The 22,319-nt window shown below is 39.5% G+C and overlaps 1 protein-coding gene across 1 annotated transcript in view; it reads left to right on the forward strand.

Moving 5' to 3' along the window:
- swap70b (switching B cell complex subunit SWAP70b) overlaps positions 1 to 18,985 on the forward strand; it is a 145,262-nt gene extending 126,277 nt beyond the window's left edge. Inside the window, exons 10-12 of the mRNA XM_080190225.1 lie at positions 4,127 to 4,325; positions 11,757 to 11,853; positions 15,280 to 18,985. Coding sequence (XP_080046351.1) covers positions 4,127 to 4,325; positions 11,757 to 11,853; positions 15,280 to 15,392 — 409 coding nt within the window. The 3' untranslated portion in view covers positions 15,393 to 18,985. The remainder of the gene's footprint in view (positions 1 to 4,126; positions 4,326 to 11,756; positions 11,854 to 15,279) is intronic.
- Positions 18,986 to 22,319: the final 3,334 nt, after the last annotated feature.

Below are 22,319 nucleotides of genomic sequence, written 5' to 3' on the forward strand. Positions count from 1 at the left end.
AAACAGAGTTAACATTCAGGTTTATGACCTTTTTATCTGAGCTAGAAAATGTTAGCAATGTAATTGTTTTCGAGTAAAGACAGTCTCTAATAAGGTGAAAGATGGGAAATATCAAATAACAGAAGAATCTTCCGGGGCAAAAGGAATAGTGATGGGGCAAGAAAAGAAACAGCAAAAAAAAACTTATGGTTAAAGGAAGTGTGCTACTGGCTCAAAGCCAAAGTAGGAGAGAAACCAAAATGTGCTAAGAAAAAGAAACAAAACAGGGCCAGAGTTCGTGGTCTGAAATTGTTGAACTCCGTGTTGAGTCTGGAAAATTTTAATGTGCCTGATCGAAAGATGAAGTGCTGCTCCTCAATTTTACTTCTGCTTCGTTGGAACAGTAAGGTAGGCCAAGGACAGATGTCCAGGGTAGGAATCGAACTTGGAGCTTCTGGTTTTGAGGCAGGGAGACTACCTACTGCCCCACAAGAGCCCCAGTAAATTCCTATGACTTTCCATTACATTATGAGGGTTTCTCACCTCAACCAAGACTGGATGAAATTGAAAGTGTCAAATAGCGACACAGGAGGTGCAATTAATGCACACTACCATTTTATGGAAGAAAAACTTTGAACTTGCCACATGGTGAGGAAGTTATTGTATGGCCCACTTCAAAAATTCATCAAGAAGCTGCTTAGAGTCAGAGATCCATCAAACTAGCAGCACAATGATTAGTACTGCTGTCTCACAGCTCCAGGGACCCAGATTCAATTCCAGCTTTGGGTAACTGTGGAATTTGCACATTTGCCCCATGACTGCGTACTTTTCTCCGGGTGCCTACAGTCCAAAGATGTGCAGTTAGGTTAATTGGCCATGCTAAATTACCCCTTTAGTGTCAGAGAAATTAGCAGAATAAATATGTGAGGTTATGGAGATAGGACCTAGATGGAATTATTGTCAGTGCTGGCTTGATGGGCCAAAGGGCCTCTTTCTGCACTGTAGGGATTCTATAATTCTATTCTATGAAGTCATCTAAGCAGCCAGAGTAACAATCGGATCAGTAAAATGTGGTCAGGTGCAATAAAAGATCAAAAAGGCTAATAGAATGAGGGCTAGAGTATAAAAGGATGTTACAGTTATACAAAGCCCTGTTTCGAGCATGTCAGGGAACCCTGTGTATGCTTCTAGCAACACCGGGTTAAAGTCCAGCAGGTTTATTTGTAGCAAATGCCACTAGCTTACGGAATTGGCTGTTCCTTCATCAGGTGGGTGGGAGTTCTGATCACAAACAGGATGTATAAAGACACAAACTTAATTTACATGAATAATGATTGGAATGTGAGTCTTTACAGCTAATCAAGTCTTAAAGGTGCAGACAATGTGAGTGGAGAGAGCATTAAGCACAGGTTAAAAAGATGTGTATTGTTTCCAGACAGGAAAGTTTAGTGAGATTTTGCAAGTCCAGGCAAGTTCTGGGGATTACAGATAGTGTGACATGAACCAAAGATCCTGGTTGAGGCTGTCCTCATGTGTGCGGAACTTGGCTATCAGTCTCTGCTCAGTGAATCTGCGCTGTTGTGTGTCGTGAAGGCCGCCTTGGAGAATGCTTACCCAAAGATCAGAGGTCGAATGCCCGTGACCGCTGAAGTGTTCCCCAACAGGAAGAGAACAGTCTTGCCTGGTGATTGTCAAGCGGTGTTCATTCATCCATTGTCACAGCGTCTGCATGCTCAACAATGACAACGGATGAATGAACACTGCTTGACAATCACCAGGCAAGACTGTTCTCTTCCTGTTGGGGAACACTTCAGCGGTCACGGGCATTCGACCTCTGATCTTTGGGTAAGCATTCTTCAAGGCGGCCTTCACGACACACAACAGCGCGGATTCACTGAGCAGAGACTGATAGCCAAGTTCCGCACACATGAGGACAGCCTCACCCGGGATCTTTGGTTCATGTCACACTATCTGTAACCCCCACAACTTGCCTGGACTTGCAAAATCTCACTAACTTTCCTGTCTGGAAACAATACACATCTTTTTAACCTATGCTTAATGCTCTCTCCACTCACATTGTCTGTATTTTTAAGACTTGATTAGCTGAAAAGATTCACATTCCAATCATTATTCATGTAAATTGAGTTTGTCTTTATGTGCCCTGTTTGTGATCAGAACTCCTACCCATCTGACGAAGGAACAGCCAGTTCCGAAAGCTAGTGGTGCTTGCTACAAATAAACCAGTTGGACTTTAACCTGGTGTTGTGAGATTTCTTGCTGTGTTTAGCCCAGTCCAACGCCAGCATCTCCACATCTATACTTACAGCACCAAACCTTAACCTTGAAAGAAACTCAGCACAGATTCACTATATAATGTTATCAGGGTTACAAGGATTAGGTAATGTGGTGCGGTCATAAACTAGGCTTGTATTTCCTGAAATGTTCTTTGAACTGGCTGTTCATTGTGAAAAGAATTGGGAGGATAAATAGAAATATTTCTCTATCTAATGGGAGAGTTGAGATCATGGGAGATAACCTTAAGATAAAAGCCAATTCAGAAACACATCTTCACACGTTAGGTGATATAGGTGTGGAGTTTCCAAAAAAGTGAGAGATGTTAGCTCAGTTTAATTATTTGATTTAAAAACTAGGTTGATTAAACTTTTGCTAAGAAGGAGGTGAAGCCAAGGCAATTGAATGGACTAAAGCTAAATAACTGGAACAGATATGAAGGGCTTAATTGGTTATTGAATATTGTGCATAGAATTCTATCTGGTTCTCTATTTTAATTATTTTATTAAACAGTCATTTGCAGTGGTACATATAAGGTTTAGTTTGCAATCATGTCCACCTCCATTCTTAAGTATGTATCTTGAAATTGTGTATCATTTAGGATCTAATGATCTAAATGATATCTAAATGATTATTTTAAAATATAGGAGAATGTTGAGGTAAAAGAATAGCAGAGTGGAAAAGGGAATGTGTACTTATGCAACAAATGATCTCTGGTGCTTTCAGATGTCATGCAAAATTCCCTAACATCATGTAATATGAAATAATTATGCCCCTAAATAACCTTGATCTGCTGAATATTACTGAATTTTTCAGGAGCTCTGAGTTGACAATCCATCTTAATGGAAAGAAAATATCCTTTGGCAGCAGCTACCTCTGATTTGTGTTTGTCAAGCTTGCCTAAACTTCTCAGACTGGTATCTATAGTTGAACTCTAGCTTAAAAATTATTCTTTTAACAATTCATTCAATTCCATCTAAAGGCAAATGCTTTGTAAACATTCTGTGGATGATTCTCTCAGGCCGCTGCACTGCTCAAGTAGCATAGCGGGCCAGGAGACATCAGCGAGGGACCTGTAGCAGTGTGACTCCTGCCCCAAGCAGGCCTAACTGGAAAGTACATGGATGAGCTTGATAGTACCTGCTATCAAAACTCGAACAAAAAACACTTGGAAAAAGGTATCAGAGAGTGACTGTTCATAGACCTGTGGTTCGGCAAAGGAATCAACTTTCATACAGGCCAGACCACTGGGGGAAAAAGGAACTTTTTTTTTGCATGTGTTTAGACACAATGTAGGGGGATTTTCTGGCATCCCCATGATATTTTTCTCACAGTGAGAAGTGGTGTGCCATTCAACAGCATCAGGATCTTCTGGTCCTGCCACTGCAAGTGGGATTTCCCATTGACTGTACTCCACACCGCCAGGAAACCCAGGGGTGCGCCATTGGTTGGGATGTGAACAGCCAGATAATTCATTCAATTTCATCTAAAGAATCTAAAAATGAATGCTTTATAAACATTCTGTGGATGTTTCTCCCAGACCACTGCTGCTCGAGTAGCATAGCGGGCCAGGAGACATCAGCGAGGGGGCCTGTAGCACCGGCGCTCCTGCCCTGAGCAGGCCTAACTGGAAAGTATGTGGATGAGCTTGATAGTACCTGCTATGAAAACTCCAGATAATTCTGGCCAAAGCATTTCCCTCTCTTCTGATGCCCACAAGTATGCCTTTATAGTTCTCTAAAATGATGATTCGGGAAGAAGAGGATGGAGAATGTTCACTGACTTCTGCACCTAGAGAAAGCAATTTAGACAAGAATACTGCTAACCATGTGGGTATCTTACTCCCTGACTGCAGGTTGCTGGAAGAGGAATGCAGTAAACGACTGGATTTAGAAAGATTGCACTTAAAGCAAAAACAAACCATTCAAATGACAGAAGCAGAAAAGCAAGAACTGGAAAACCAGAGAGCAATAAAGGATCGTGCGCTGGAGATGGCAATGAAGCAACTGGATGAACTTGAGCGGGAGAGGAAAGAAGCGCTTGAACAATACGAGGTAATACACACGTTACTTTGTGCACACAGTCTCTTTGTGATAAATTGTATCATAACCTTAAAGGTCAAATGTTGTTCCTTGTTCTTGATTACTGGCTCATGCTTTCTACCTAAGTAGTGTATTTGTGTGGTCTAGTTTTTGAGTTTGATAACACCTGAAAATGACTGTACATAGTCACCATTGCTGAGTTTTGTTGTATTTGGCTAGTAAACCCAATAAGAATTGTTGAAGGACTATTGCAGCATACCATTTAGAATAAAGCAAGTTCCTCTCCCTGAGCAGATGTTCTGCACCCTAGCACCAAACAGGCAATAAAACTTTTCCATGTCTCTCTTTGTGGTGCTAGTATTTTCATTTTCCAGTCACATCTTTCCTTTTTCAAGCTATCCAACATTAATATTCTCCCCTTTTTTTTTCTTTCCTTTTTTCTTTGAAAACCTCCCTCCATAATGTCTCTTAAGTTGTGCCCTTTCAGCCTCTCCATCTTTTTATAATTACATTCAGTAAATTTCTTTGTTCAGTCACTCTCTTCAGCATTTCACCATTTGTCAGTTCTTCAGTCCAGCTGATCCTTGCCAATGTCCTCCAAGCTCACATTTCAGTGTAATGATCCAGTTGGAGATTATTGACATTTAAAGAGAAATCTGAACACCTAGTGATTATCTGACAGAATGACACCACAAGGTTTCATGCTTTGTAAAACAAACTTAATGGAATAAAAAAAAACAAGCAACACTAACTTAACACTATAGTTTACAAAGACGGTTGTTATAAACTCAGTTCCAGTTTTACTTCTCCCCAAAAGTTCCCTTCTACATGACAAGGATTTTGAAGGTGCATTTAATTCTTTAGGGACCAACTCAAAGATATGCCACATCCCTTCCAGTATTTATTTCAATTCTCCCCAATATTTCAATATTTTCCAAGGAACAAGATTTATGAGGATCCTTCTGTCGGTTTTTTGCTATCCTCCTTTTTGTTAGGAAACTAGCAGAAAACATACACTGATACCAAAAGCTCCTACAAGTATATAAAGAGGAAGAGAATAGCTAAAGTAAATGTTGGCCCTTTAGAGGACAATACTGGTGAGGTAGTAATGGGGAACACAGATCGTGGAGGCACTAAACCAATAGTTTGCTTCTGTCTTCACAGTAGAGAATAATAAAAATTTTCCGAAAACTGTAGTTAATGCAGAGGAACTTGGTGCATCATCAGGGAGAAGTCATTAAATAAACGAATGGAATTAAAGGCAAATAAGTCTCATGAATATGATGGCTGCCCCCGAAGGTATTAAAGGAGGTAGCAGCAGAGATAGTGCGTGCATTGGTTTTGATATTTCAAAATTCCTTGAATTCTGAGAAGATCTCAGTGGATTGGAAACACATTAATGTGGTGCCCCAATTCAAAAAGGGAGAGAGGCAAAAAGTAAGACAGTGTAGGTCAGTTAGCTTGACCTCTGTGGTGGGGCAGTTGCTGAATCAGTCATTGAGGAAGAGATGGCTGAGCATTTGAAAATAATGAAGCTCAATCCACCATTGTCAGCATGGTTTAATGAAGGATTAGTCATGCCTGACAAACTTGCTTGAGTGCTTTGAGGACATAACCAACAAAATGGATAATGGGGAACCTGTTGATGTGGTATATCTAGACTGCCAGATGGTGTTTGACAAGGTGTTTTGTGTAAAAGACTGATACAGAAGGTAAGATCACAGGGGATTGGGGGTAGGTTACCACACTGGCTGAGGATTTGCTGACTGACGGAAAGCAATAGGTCCTTCTCTGGCTGGCAAAATGTAACTAGCAAGGTGCCAAAGGGCTTAATCAAAGAACAAAGAACAACCCAGCACGGGAAACAGGCCCTTCGGCCCAACGAGCCCGCGCCGCCGCATCACCCTACACCTATTCTACCCTGCGTGTCTACGAATGGAACCCCTAACTTAGCCAGATTCAGGGGAGAATAGTGTCAATTTGGTAAAACCAATCAGCCTAAGAGCACATCTTTGGGGTGTGGGAGGAAACCGGAGCGCCCGGAGGAAACCCACTCAACCACAGGGAGAATGCACAAACTCCCACAGACACAGGCCCAAATCCATGTATCTGCACAGCTAGCAGTGCTAGTCACTGAGCTGTTGCAGCGCCCGTCTATCGGTCCAGGATCAAGCACACACACCGACACGAAGTACTAGGCCACTCCCGGAACCTCCAAGAGCAGCCCACGCACGACCCACCGTGTGCATGCCCCTCGTTTGACACGAGGTGGACCTCCACCTGTGGAATAAAAAGACAAAAACGTTAATCTTACAAGTCTGCTTTTCCGGTGTCTCCCGAGGTTCTAACCTTATTTAATAGCCCCTACCATAACCCTCCATCCTCGTTTCACTCATGTGTCTATCTAACTGAACCTTAAACGAGTCCAATGTTCCTGCCTCCACCACCCTACTCGGTAGCGCGTTCCATACCCCCACAACTCTCTGCGTAAAGAACCTTCCTCTCACATCCAAATTATACCTCTCCCCCCTCACCCTTAAATCATGACCTCTCGTATTTGTACCCAGTCTAGGGAGCAGTCTCTCACTATTAACTCTATCTATTCCCTTCAGTATCTTATATACCTCTATCATGTCCCCCCTCAATCTCCGTCTTTCCAAGGAGAATAGTCCCAGTTTCTCCAACCTTTCCTCGTAACCCAGCCCCTCCATGCCAGGCAACATCCTGGTAAACCTCCTCTGCACCCTTTCCAGAGACCCCACGTCCTTCCGGTAGTAAGGTGACCAGAACTGGACGCAGTACTCCAAATGCGGTCTGACCAACGTTCTATACAACTGAAGCATTAGATGGCAGCTTTTATACTCTATACCCCTTCCTATAAAGGCTAGCATTCCATAAGCCTTCCTAACAACCTTCTCCACTTGTGACGCAACCTTCATGGATTTGTGATCCTGCACTCCCAGGTCCCTCTGTATTTCTATACTCCTAATCTGTCTACCTTTTATCACATAGCTCCTCTCTGCATTATTCCTTCCAAAATACATCACCTCGCATTTGTCAGGATTAAATCCATCTGCCACCTATCTGCCCAATGCACCAACCTATCTATATCCTCGGACCTCAATTGTTTACAATCTATATAAATGATCTGCAAACAGGGACAAGTGCAAAATTTGCAGATGATACAAAAATAGGTGGGAAAGCAGGCACTGAAGAGGATATAAAGATTTTATAGATGGATGTAGATAGGCTAGGAGAATAGGCCAAAATTTGGTAGATGAAGTTTACCACCTCAAAGTATTCTAATAAATTTGTTCCACATGATTTCCCCTTCACGAAGCCATGTTGATTCTATTTAATTATATTATGTATTTCTAAATGTTCTGTTATTACATCTTTCAAAATGGACTCAAAAATTTTCCCAATGACAGATGCTAAGTTAACTGGTCTATAGTCACCTTTTTTCCTTCCTCCCTTTTTGAATAAGGGTGTTACATAGGCAGTTTCTAATCCAGTGGGACTTTTCTAGAATTTAACGATTCTTGGAAGATTACTCCCAGTTCGCCCACTATCTCTATAGTTACTTCCTTTAGTATCTTAGAATGCAACCCATTATGTCCAGGGGATTTATTGACCTTTAACCACATTAGTTTCCTTGGTACTTTTTCTCTCGTGATTGTTCTTGCATTTATTTTCTCCCTCCCTCTTTGGCTTTTGATTATTTAATATTTTTGGAATACTATTATTAGTGTCTTCTAACATGAAGATTGACACAAAGTATTTATTTTAATTCCTCTGTCATTTCCTGTCATGTTCTTTAAGGGGCCTAGGCTCACTTTGTCCTCACTCTTCATTTTTATATATTTAAAAAAGCTCTTACTGGCAATTTTTGTATTAATTGCTTGTTTACCCTCATAGTTTATCTTCTGCCTCTTTATTTTCTCTAGTCGTCTTTTGTTGGCTTTATCAAACTTCCCAATCCTCTAGTTTATCTCTAATCTTTGCCGCATCATATGTTTTTTCTTTGGTTAACCATGGTTAATGTATCTCCTTCCTAGAATCCTCCTTCCTCATTGGGATTTTTTGTTGTGAGTCATGAGCTATTTTCATAAACGTCTGCCATTGCTGATCAACCACCTTTCCTAGTCCACTCCAGCCAACTCTGATCTTGTCCTTTATATTTATCCTAATTAAAGTTTTTAGCAAAGTTGTTTCTGATCCAAGTTTCTCACTCTCAAACTGAATGCTGACTTCTACCATGTTATGGTCACTGATTCCTAGAGGATCTTTTATTTTGAGATTATTTATTAAATCTTCCTCATTACACATTACCAAATCCAAAATAGCCTGATCCTTGACAGGATCCACAACATATTGTTCTAGAAAACTATCCTGAATCCATTCTTTGAATTCTTCCTCGCAGCTACCTCTAATTTTCACAATCCAAGTGAAGATTAAAGATTACTGTCCTACTTTTTTCACATCCCCTTATTTACCTCCTATTTATTCTCTGTCCCACCTATAGGACAGTATAGTAGCTACAGTATAGCTACTGTTAGGGGGCTTGTAGACTACTCTCACCAGTGTTGTCTTCCACTGTTATGTCTTACCTCTACCCGTACGGATTCTACATCTTCTGATGCACGATCATTCTTTGCTTTCATACTTATTCCATCTCATTAACAAAGCTACCCCACCACTCTTTCCTTCTGGCCTGTCCTTGGGAGAAGCCATATATTCATCAGTATTTAGTTCCCAACTTTGATCTCCTTGTAATCATGTGTCTGTAGTGGCTATAAAATCATACTCATTAACCTCAATTTGTGCTGTTAAATCATTTATTTTGTGCCAAATATTATATGCCATTTAAATAAAGAGCAATTAAATTTGTCTTTCTATCGTTATATGAGCAAAATCTAGGTAATTAAACAAGACTCTCCCAGTCTCCAAAGTTCATCTCCATGACATGCTTTGGGATATTCAAACTGAAAATCCCACTGATTAGTTTTACTTTCTACACAACTCTTTGCTCATAATAGTTGCAGAATCAATGTCTACCTCAGCCTTTTTCCCTCGAATTGCTTGCTTCTAACTTCTTTATGGAGATGACCATAGCCACCTTGGCTCTATCGATAAGTCCAGAAATGGCTCAGCAGTTGCTTTTCACTATCAGACTGACCTTGTAAGACAAGTTAATTTAACCTAGACTTGTTTGATTTACCTTTTATATAAGTGCTGTATTATTTGCTTAACAAGGCTTCCTGTTAATCTTAAATATATACTTTAATCTCTAACCTAAAAGTTATATATTCCTAAAACCAAAAGTCATATTCTAAAACATATGAATTATAAACTAGATATTCACAACCAAAGCTATTTAGCAATTTGTTTTTCGCTTTGCATTAAGTCCAAGTAGCACAACCATACAAAACAATACTCCAAATCAAAGGCTGGAATTCTTCAGCCGTTCTTGCCAGCCAGATACTCTGGTTCTGCTGGCGGTGCACCTCATGCCACAGGTTTCCTGGCAGCATGGGATGGTTTCAGTGGGAATTCCCTTTGATAGAGACTAGAAGATCCCACTACCAACAAATGGCATGCCGTCTCCTGCTGCCAAGAGAAGCTCTGAGGGAGCAGAGAATTTCGCTCAAGCTCTTTACAAGTGACTATTGAGTTGTTTATTCTGTTACTGTCTCTTACGAAATGCTGCCTTTCCCATTAGTATCCTTGTTTTTATTTCTTTGTTGCATCTATCTGTAGATCCTATGCTTCCTAAATTCTTGAATTCTTGCAACAGCTCTAGTTTTTTTTCCTTGAACATATGACTATTTCTTGGTGATTTTGAAATATGTATCACTTTGGTTATGGCATTGTTCACTTTCATTCCAAAGTGCAGACCTGCTGTTGCTAGCCTACCTTCTAGTTCTTGTAAGCTTTTATAAGAACATAACATAAGAAATAGGAGCAGGAGTAGGCCATCTAGCCCTTCGAGCCTGCCCCGCCATTCAATAAGATCATGGCTGATCTGTCTTGGCTCAGTTCCACCTTCCCGCCCTCTCCCCATAAACCTTAATCCCCTCTCTTATCAAAAACCCATCAACCCGCGTCTTAAAAATATTTAGCGAGGCAGCCTCCACCACCTCAACGGGCAGAGAATTCCAGAGATTCACCACCCTTTGAGTGAAGAAGTTCTTCCTCAACTCCGTTCTAAACCGCCCCCCCTTTATCTTGAGGCTGTGCCCCCTAGTCCTACTGTCTTTTTTGAGCGGGAAGAGTCTCTCCACCTCTATCCTATCCATCCCATTCATCATCTTGTACGTCTCAATGAGATCTCCCCTCATTCTTCTAAACTCCAACGAATACAAGCCTAGTTTATTCAGCCTCTCCTCATAGCTCAACCCCCTCAACTCCGGTATCAGCCTAGTAAACCTCCTCTGCACTCCTTCCAAGGCCAAAATATCTTTGCGCTGGTGCGGCGCCCAAAACTGCACACAGTACTCCAGCTGCGGCCTCACCAATGCCCTATACAGCTGCAGCAAGACCTCCCTACTTTTATATTCAATCCCCCTCTACTTTTTCTACGCTTGCTGCAATTGCAAACCCAACTGATATAATTTATTATCCCCTCCTCACACACAATCTTAACACCAGATTCTGTATCTTTAAACACTTCTTTAATCATTGCTTCCATGTAGACATTGAAGAGGATGCATGGTAAACAATACTTCTTCAAATTACACACCTTCCCAACTCCCCATTGGCCATTCCCCTTAGGTTGGCTGTGGTAAGCTGCCACCTTAAACTGCCGTTCATCTAGTATAGGTACATCTACAGTGATGTTAGCAAGAGAATTCCCAGTGATAATGAAGGAACAATTACATAGTTGTAAGTCAGGATGGTTTGTGGCTTGGAGAGGAGCTTGCAGGTAGCAAATTACAGACCCTTGTTCAGTTTAAAGGAAAATTGGATGAATATTTGAAGCAGATGATGATATAAAGTCAGTGGGGAGAGAGAGCATCTTAACAGGATTAGTTTTGGATTGTTCTATCTTAGGCATAGAATGCTAAATAAACTCCTGTTTTGCAACTCACTAGTTAGCTCTGCCTCTCTTGCAAACAATCATCCCACCTGCAACCACCCTTTCTACCATCCTGCAATATGATGTAGCTTCTAAGAGCCATACTAAATCTCTCCCTGAACATGGGAATTGTTAAATTTAAAAGAAAAGGCCATCACCATTGACTGTCAAGACTTGCATATATTTGTAATCACATGAGGTGGGTATTATAAGAGCTGAATGTCTGTGCAACCCTCATCCAACAAGAAGTGACATTTTCAGGAGAGGAAGAGATGGGAAAAATTCTGGGGGTAAAAAGTAATAACTTCAGCGATATGGATATAATTGTGCAACCAGTTGTTTCAATTCTATATCATTTGAATCAGGAAGTGGCAAAAAAATTAGAGATGGCAGCTAACAAGACAAAGAACTGGAAGGCCAAGGTGGCTCAGCATGAAGGATTGCTGCGGCTTATAGAGCCAGGTAAGAAAAATTAAACAACTATCATACAATACCAGCTTGTGGCAATAATGTCTTTCACAAACGTAATCAAGTATGGAGCTACTAAATTGGAAGTAATGGTGAAAAAGTTAATATTTATTCTTTTATGGCTATATCTGAAAGCAAATAACAAACCTGGTTTAAAAATTAAGTTCCATTAATTAATTGAAATGAAATCTGAAGTCACTGTGTAGGTCCTTTGCACTATGTTGTTTGAGTGAGAAAACGTTGAAGAAATCCTGTAGTCTTATTCCTCCCTTTAAAACGTTATTCATAAACTTCAACAATAGTTTTTTAATATTTGAAATAGACAAGGCATAGAAATATTTTTCTTTTAGATCTTTTACTCATTGAGTAGGGTGACAAATTATGTTGGAGAAAGTTTTTATTGAAGATTTATCCAGTGTGAAATGTCCAGTATCTTGTCTCCTTTCTGTATTCTTTTCTGTCCTCAATGTGCATGTTCAAGGATCTGATCATGACAAAAAATTAAAACGTTTGTAGGACTCCAGCATGCAAAAGTTTGGATTTATGGAATGAATGGCCAGAATAGTCATTGACTTGATTTTTTTCTTATTCTTTCATGGGATGTGGGCATCAATGGCAAAGCCAGCATTTATTGCCCATCCCTCATTGACCTTGAACCAAGTGGCTTGTCACATTCTTTCAGAGGACATTTTAGAGTCAACTACATTGTTTGTGGGTCTTGATTTCACATGTAGGCCAGACTAAGTAACAATGGCATATTTCCTTCCATAAAGGACATTAGTGAACCAGATGGATTTTTATGACAATTGATGATAGTTATCATGGTCACCATTGCTGAAACAAACTTTTTAATTCCAGATTTAATAATTGAATTTAAATTCCACCAGCTTATGTGTTGAGATTTGAACCCACGTCTCCAGAGCTCTGGGTCTCTGGATTACTAGTATAGTGAAATTACTTCTGCACCACCATCATCCCATACTTTGGCTGAACTACTTTTACTGGCATTTTATAGAAATTAATGTTTTATAAAAATGGCTTTGTTGTTGATACAATGTTATCTCGAGTTTAAATTCTTTTCTGCCTTCTGAAATGGCCTAGCAAGCTACTCAGTCCTATCAAACAGCTACAGAAAAGTTGAAGAATAGAAGATGGTGGACCACATGGCAATTACCTAGGCATTGTATTCAGATAATTCAAAGGCTTACCTGGCCCAGTCAATCCTGGAAAGCCTTCCTCACTAAAATCTGGAAACTTGTGCCAAATTGGAACAGCTGTTGTATGGACTAGTCAAGCAACAGCATGACACTGTAATACTGTCAGAAATCTCATCTCAGCTGATGCCACAGACTCCATTATCATCAATCTTGTGTATGTGCTGTCCCACAGGTAGGACAATTGTGACGGTACTGTGATTTACAGTCAGGTAGATGTGGTCCTGGGAGTCCTCAACATTGAATCCAGACTCCATGAAATTTACTGGCAATAGGTCAATCAGGGGCAAGGATACCTCCTACAGATTACGACCTACCGTTCTCTTTCAGCTCATAAATCAGTAATATTCCATGCTGAATGCCACTTGGAAGCATCTCTGAAGGCAGTCAGGACACAGAATGCACTTTAGCTGGGGGACTTTAATGTCCATTACCAAAAGTGGCTTGATAGCAACTGACTGAGCTAGCTGAGTCCTGAAGGACATATCTGCCAGATTTGCCTGTGACACGTGGTGAGAGAACCAGCAAGGGAAGCACCTATATAACCTCACCAATCTACTTGTTGCTGCTGCATCTGTCCATGACAGTAAGAGTAGGAGTCACCATCTCACAACTTGTGAAAATAAAGTGCTGCCTTCACACAAGGGATACCGTCCATAATGTGGCACTATCACTGTGCTCAATAGGATTGAGAGCAAATCTAGCATTTCAATGTTGGATATCTATGAAGTGCTCTGGGCCACCAACAGCAACAGAATTGTATAACACCACAATCTATAGTCTCGCTTGTACCATTACCACCAAAACATCCCTCGCTTGTACCATTACCACCAAAACAGGGATCAACAGTAGTTGAAAGACTATTTTAGAAGTGCATACCAAGGACAGCACCAAATTTACCAAAAAATGATGTAACCCAGTGAAACAATGACTCTGGACTGTGTGCATGCTGAACAGCAAAAACAGCAGGCTATAGAAAAAGCTAAGCAATCCTGTATCCAGTGGATCATATCAAAGCTCTGCAGTCTTGTCAAATCCAGAATAAATAAACAATGGTGGAGGGGGCTCCACAAAGATTCCTGTGTTCAATGATAGGGGAAACCCAGTGCATTTGTGCAAAAAACAAAACTGCAGTATCTCCCAATATCTTCAGTTTTAAGTTCCAAGTGGACAATCCATCAGAGCAGGCTCCTAAAATCCCCAGCATTACTGATACCAGTTTTCAACTAATTTGATTCATATCAAGAAATAGCTACATTGGGTATATATGAACAGGAACTAGGAGCAGGAATAGGCCCCTCACTCCTTCAAACCTTTTCTGCCATTTGTGGCTGATCTGATTGTGTAATTTTAAACCCAAACTCCTGCCTATCCCCGATTAATCTTTCACCCTTTTGTTAATTAAGGAGCTATATTGCACACCCTTAAAAATATTCAAATACGCTGCTTCCACTGCCTTTTGAGGAAGAGTGTTCCAAATACTCATGGCTCAAAAAAAATTCTCCTCATATCTGTATTAAATGAGTGATCTTTTTAAACAGTGGCCCCTAGTTTTCGATTCTCTGACGAGAAAAAATCCTCTTCACATCCACCCTGTCAACACCCCTCAGAATCTTAAAGGTTTCGATCAAGTTGCCTCTAACTGTTCTAAACTCTAGTGGATACAAACCCAACCTTTCCTAATAAAGGTTTAAATGCATTTATACCTTTCCTCAAATAAGGAGACCAATTCCATATACAGTACTGCAGATATGGTCTTATCAATGTCCTGTACAACTGAAGCATAACATTCCTACTTTTAATCAATTCCCTCACAGTAAATGATGACATTCTATTACTTGCTGTACTTGTAAACTAGCCTTACAGTAAAGGCTATGGGTCCTGACAACATCTCAGTTGTAGTAGTGTAAACCTGTGCTCCAGAAGTAGCTGTCATACCAGTCAAGCTGTACTAGCACAATTATCCAACAAAGTGGAAAACTGCCAAAAAATGTCCTGTCCACAAAAAGCAGAATAAGCTCAAGCCAGCCAATTCTCACCCATCATTCATGAACATATAGGCATATAGGATCTGCTATTACCTATTCTATCATTCTATATCTCAAAGAAATACAATGGAGTTACTACTACGTTATTTAATGTGATGAGTCACGCTCATCCTGTGCCTATTGAAGTGCTTACTTTGTTTGTTTCTTAATTCTTATAGGTTCAAAGGGTCCTCAGCTCATCACTAATTGGGGACCAGCTTCCTTCACAGAGGGTGAGTTGAGCCTACGGGAAAAGAGCTGGCAAAAACAGAAAAATACTGCAATGCAGTAATCTGCCATTTCATAACAGATGAAAGTTTTGGACTATATTTTGATGGATGAAATCCTGGCTACACACTGGAAGAAAATGCAATGGACATGTTCATTGTGGAGGCAGAACTGGGCTAAAACTGCAAAGAAGTATCATGTTAAAATCTTAACGTTCTGGGACCAAAATTATGTTGGCACAAAGTAAAGAACAGTTCTTTTATAATTGACATGAAGTTCTGTTAGATTTTTCAAGAAATGATGTCCTATAAATTTCAACAACTTTTAAAGTCTGCTTACTGAAATTTTTATACCAGGCTTAAAAAGTCTGTTCTTTTCCTGGCCTCTATTCTGTGCTGCTGTGCATTTAACTTTACACTGAGCCAGATGTGGGACTGATTTGGTTTAAACATGTAATTTTGCAGTGTCATAGGATAAACTAGGGATTTATGTTGTTGCATTTATTGCACTAATCTCCGAAATTTATAATTTTTACTCTACCTGAACTGTAATAAAACAATGAGAAGTCTCTCAACACCAGGTTAAAGTCCAGGTTAAAGATGACTCACCTGATGGAAGAGCAGTGCTTTGAAAGCTTGTGATTCCAAATAAACCTGCTGGGCTTTAACCTGGTGTTGTGAGATTTCTTCCTCTGCCCACCCCAGTCCAATGCCAACATCTCTGCATCATGTAATAAAACAGCCAACTAGGACTGTTCACAAAATGAACGTGAACGTGTAGTGCAAATTTTCCCAAGTCACTCCAATTAACTGCTGTTCATTTGCCAGAGGGAAAAGGGAAATTCTATACCTTTGTTTTAATAATTTCCCTTTCACAATCACAACGCCATAACTGATATTTCTAGCCCATGTTTAGTCTATTTGATGTTCTGTTTAAGTATTGTGTATTATTTGTGATGGTAAGATCTCAAAATGTATTTACTAAAATGTTAAGACGATTGATCAGATTTTGGTACACTCATCCCTTATTTGTAATCTTACAAGTATGATATTTTCCAAACCCTAAAACGATTAGACTGAGAATTAGGGTTGAGTATCCATACGTTTTAAATAGAAGTGTCAATAATAATATGAATAAAATATACATTGACCAATTCAACGTTTTGATAATTAGAGAGACTGTTCCAAAATGATGTGGAGTTATTGTCTTGCCAGAAATTTTACTTTAGATAGCAAGCATTAATGATTCAGAAAATATTGTCTTCAGTGAAAATGCCAAATTCTGTACAAGTTTAGACTATAGCTTAAGTATTTTTATCTCCTAATCTAATTCATAGAGATGGTATTTAAAGAGCTTTTCAAGTTATTCTGCATAATTTTTTTGCACCAAGCTAATAAAATGTATAAAATTTGAGTTGACTCTTAAGGTAGAGTAAGTGTCTTAGCATGTATCCAAACAAAGTTCGGGAATAAAAGCAAGACAATTCTAACCAGTGTGCTTGATTATTTGTGCATTTTAACTATATACCTTTCAAAGGTTTGAGATACTCCTTAAAATCCAGTGTTCTGTTCAGCTGGAAGTGATGATGATGATGAAAGTGAAACAGTTGTGTTTTATTGATGTCCAACAGGAAGTTCTGAGGGGCTGCAGCATTTATTTCCTTCCTTTTCTAATCATGACCTTTTATATGCTGTCCCTGATCAGTTTTGCAGTGTACACATAATTGTATTGAATATATAAAGGTTCTCCCACCTGTGAGTACCATTGGTCTTTTCATCAATGCAGCATTGTTTACAGAAATGAGTGCTTTGTTTGCATGAAACAAGTACAGTGCCCAAAGCCAGGCTCGCTCCTGCCTTATCCCCTCAACCCCACGTATTTAGCCGGCTAATCCCCTTAACCTGCATCCTAACAAGCCCAATCCATCATGCAAGCCAGCTTCCCATCCATTGACTCTATCTACACTTTGCACTGCCTCAGCAAAGCAGCCAGCATAATTAAGGACCCCATGCACCCTGGACATTCTTTCTTCCTTCAAGAAAAAGATACAAAAGTCTGAAGTCATGTACCAACCGACATGAGAACTGTCAGACTTTTGAATGAACTTACATTGCGTTAAGTTGATCTTTCTGTATACCCTAGCTATGACTATAACACTACGTTCTGCACTCTGTTATTTCTTTCTTTAGGAACAGTAAGCTTTGTCTGTATAGCGCAAGAAACAATACTTTTCATTGTATGTTAATACATGTGACAATAAATCAAATGAAGTGAGGAATTGCATCCAATGAACATGCACCAAAATTGCCTGTTATTGGAGATCTCTATTTTGGAGAAAATGCTGATTGATTAAGTGAAAGTAGCAAACGTTCAGGGGAAATTCATTGATACCAAAAATACGGGATGATTGAACCTATACCCTAGTGTTAGCAGAGAAGAAATATAATTTTGTTTTGACCCATCGGGTCTGCACCTACTCTCCCAGGCCCATCCCTGCCCTGACTGTTCAATCCAGGCCCATTTCCACCTCGACTCTCCAACCCAGGCCCATCCCCACATATTTACCCTACTAATCCCCCTAACCTGCACATCTTTGGATACTAAAGGGCAATTTAGCATGGCTGATCCACTTAACTTGCATATTTTTCCATCCACTTATTAGGATAGTGACCAAATAGACAAAGCACAGTTACCTATGATACTGCACTCAAAAAAAAATTTACAATTTTTAAAATAAAAGTCAGGTTTGATACAGAATCTTCAAAGAATACATTAAGAATTGTTTGTACAGGCTTTGTAGATTGCTGAGGATACTTGCAAAATGGTAGTTTTTGGGACTCTGATTATACAAAAAGTAAATGAATTAAATAAATAACAAAAATTTGAAATAATGTCTGTGCAAGATTAATTTGAGAAATGTGTTGAGCTTGCTAAGGAAATTTATTACAGCTGTGATTTCATAGAATCCCTACAGTGCAGAAGAGGCCATTCAGTCCATTGAGTCTGCATCGACTCTCTGACAGGGTACCTTACCCAGTCCCTCTTCCCTACCCCTAGCCATGTAACCCTACACTTCTATCATGGCTAAGGCACAATTTAACATGGCCAATCCATCTAACCTACATGTGTTTGGACTTTTATTTGAATAAATGTAGAGAGAGTGTATAACTTCTCAAACCAAGAACTTTATTTTAGCTAGAAATGACTGATATTTGAAAATTAATTTTAATCAGATTTTTAGGCTTTGGTAATTAGAACTGTCATGTTAAGGTAAATTGTTCACTTTAGATGTGTGTTTTAAGTTTGTCTGTGTTATTGTGGAAGTTCCTGGAACAGATCTGAGTTTTGTTCCATTGTGCCTCAATTGAAATTGTGTCCTCATTAGTTCAAGCTGGAATCAATTGTTTATCATATCATTATGAAAATAGCTGAGATCATTAAACTTCTGAATAGCTGGTGATTTGTGTGTATTTATCTAAAGTGCCAAGAGAAAGAATTGCTTTGTCATCTCTTTAAATTTTACTATTAACATGCTTAGATAAATATTGCGATCCAGAATTTGTAACAGGCAAGCTGATGTTTTGCAATTATTGTAAATCAGCATTAAAACGGTGTGTAGTGCATAAAATAAAAATGAGATGTACTTTAAATGTTCAACATGGCTCCTGACTTTTAATATAAAATATAATCCCTCTCCCAAACATTGCTCATCTTCATTTGTGAACAGCAAGCAATCAAATTTTAGTGCCAGTGTCCTGTGAGTACAATAATTCCATATTTGGAGCTGTGAGTGTGCGGTGTGTGTGAGTCACTCCAATGGGAAGTGCCTAGTGATTTCTGCTTGTTGTATGCAGAAAAAAACTAACACACTTTTATTAAGTTGTGTGTATTATTTTAAAAGAAATGACGTATCATGTTTTCTATCCAAACCAAACAAAATGCAACAGGGAGGGGAGGCAGGCAACCAAGATCCATACATTACTTCCAAACTGAAATCCTTGGATTGTTATCAGGAACAGGAACTCCAACTAGGTGGATTCTTCCCCTCTCTATCGTGCGTAAGATGTTTCATTAATAGTTTAGAGCTTTAGAAGACATTGCTGGTGTGGTGGACTGGGGAAATGCATTGGTTCATGCTTGGATTCATCAGGAAACTTTAAAAGGTTTCACGTTGATAATTGATGGCTAAATAATGAAATCAAGTATGTTGCTGATATATAATTAGCTTAAAAACAGGAAATAAACCAATAAGTATACTGATCCGTTTGAATCTCAGCTTGATTCCTAGGCTGTGCTAAGTTAACCAAACTGATTTGTGTGTCTGTGAAACTACTACAACTTTTCAGATGAGCAAATGGCTACAACTGGAGTGCCTCAGCTTTCAGTATTGGGGCCTTTGGTATTTTTGATCTCTAATTAATAATTTAGTTAAGTCCCCGGCAAAATTATGAACAGCAGTTTATACCAGAATGGGAGGTCTAGCTAATGCAGGGAAGTGATGAATTCAGATTTAAATGAGTTTGATCCATTAGGAATGTGTGAGTAAGTGCCAAAAGACAAAGTTTTGGAACTAATGTGCCAAAAAAAATTGAATAAACAAATACACTACAAAATTTGTTGCCCTTAAATGTGAACTTTTTTTTCACCATGGGACTGATTTGTTTGACCAAAGCTTGGATTTTTTGATAATCTATTCTGCAGTAGCTCCTCTTTGATTCTGGTGAATTACTGTACTCGTTTCACTGACTGTTCATTATCCAAGATAATGTAGTTGCCTGCGCCATTCGTGTCCCCTCTTGTGTCCTTTGGTTTCTTTCTGTTGACATTGAGTGGCCGTGTTAACATTTTGACCAGAATCTCTTCAAAAGGGTAGGGCACAATCTTTCACGCCACAGTCTCACTGCAGAGAGGTCGGAGAATTTGGCAGCCAGCCAAATCTCCGTTCTCTGCAGCGGCACAGGAACGTCCCCCCGGTGTGAAGGGTGATAAGATTCCGGCCGCAAAAACTGGAGTGTGAATGTTAGTCAGATTCTAAGGTGGAGTGGGCTACTGGAGGTAGCACTATATATATTCTTGAACCAACACTCTCATTTCAGAGGAATTTGACCTGTAAATCATTCGAGCAATTTGATGACTCTGAAATCACTTAGAACAATTTCAGTGAAATAATTATTCGTGATGCCAGTTGTGGGCCATCAGTAATTTATCAGCAGGTGGGGTTAATGAGTTTTGTTCTGTTGCCTCTCCCCCAATTAAAGTAAATTATCACCTGTTGTGTCAGTTGGGCAACAGTTTTGAACTAGAGTGGCTTGTTTACCAATTATGTTGCAAACATTGGAAGCTTGTGTTTTCAAGAACTACATCTGCCCAGGAATACATAATGAATTTCAGGAAAGCCTCAGCACAAAGATGGAAAGAAAGGAAGGAAATGAAGCAATATGTTGCTGTGGTTAAAAAACCCATTGTTTTTCTTTTAATTCCATATGTAGGAAGCCCAAACTGCAATGTGCAATGTGCTAAGTTGTTTCTGCAATCTCAAGTTTTCTGTAGTTGTTTGAAATCTGAACAGCAAACGAAGTAATTCACAAGTTTAGAACATTAACTTTTATTGCTTTTTATTATGCACAGTGGTTAGTGCTGCTGCCTCACAGCACCAGGGTTTGATTCCATGCTGGGGTCACTGTCTGTATGAAGTTTACATGTTTTCCCCATGTCAGTGTGGGTTTCCACCAGATGTTCCAGTTTCCTCCCCCAGTCCAAAGATGTGCAGGTTAGATTGATTGGCCCTGATAACTTGCCCCATTGTGTCAGGCGGATTAGCAAGGGTAAGTGCATGACGTTATGGGAATAGGGCCTTGGTGGGATTGTGGCTGGAGCAGACTTGATGGGCTGAATGGCTTCTTTCTGCACTGTAGGGATTCAGTGATTATGGATTGTTTCTCTTCAGTAATGCAGAAATATTTTTCCAAATATTCTATTTCGTTTAGAAAATAGTGTGACATGTAAAATTGTGGATTCCTCCCAGCTGATAATTTTTCATGTCCTTGTTTTAATTCAAATAATTCAGTTTTGCCAAACTCTCTGAATCTGGTATTGTGCTAAATATATGTTCTACTCAAGCCTGATGTGAGCTAATTATTACAGATAGTAATTGAGAACATATTGATTCTGTAATAAATAGAACTCTGCGTAACTTTGGCCCTGGCGACGGTGTTGAAAGGAAGTCAGTTGGATATGGTAAGGATCCTGACAAATGTTTGTTTTTCTGAAATGTTTCAATTTTTTTAAAAGAATCATTTACAGGATATGGGCATCGTTGACTAGGCCAGCATTTAGTGCCCGTCCCTAATTGTGCCATAGAATGAGAATTGAGCAATGTATACTTCAATAAAGGAGCACAAGATAAATTTGGCAACTATAGTGTCTGTTGTGGCTTTGTTGCTAGCGTAATCGTTTGAGACTTGAGCATAAAATCTTGTTTGTCATCACATTGCAGTATTGAGGAAATGCTGAAATTAGCAACAATACGTTTGGTCCTTTCATCCAAGTCATTGACGTAAATTGTAAATAATTGAGGTCCCAGCACTGGTCCCTGTGGTACTCCAATTTGACAACCTATAAAGACTTGCTTTCTGTCAGCTAACCAATCCTCTTTCCATGCTAATATGTTACCCTCGAAACAATGAGCTCTTAATTTGCTTGGTAATCTTTGTGACACCTTGTTAAATACCTTCTGGAAATCTAAGTACATCCACAGCAATCAAACGTGATTTCCCTTTCACAGGACCATATCCTGCTGTAACAACTTGAATAATAGATTCCAGCAATTTCTCTGACGGATGTTAAAGTAATTGGCTTGTAGTTTCCTGCTTTCTGTCTTCCTCCTTTCTTGAATAGCCAATCACATTTATTATTTTCCAATCTGATGGGACCCTTCCAGAATCTGGGGAATTTTTGAAAATTAAAACCGATGCATCTATTACCTAATAAT

This window comes from Carcharhinus amblyrhynchos, chromosome 6 (assembly GCF_965287045.1).
Source record: "Carcharhinus amblyrhynchos chromosome 6, sCarAmb.v2.hapA, whole genome shotgun sequence".
NCBI classification, from domain to species: domain Eukaryota; kingdom Metazoa; phylum Chordata; class Chondrichthyes; order Carcharhiniformes; family Carcharhinidae; genus Carcharhinus; species Carcharhinus amblyrhynchos.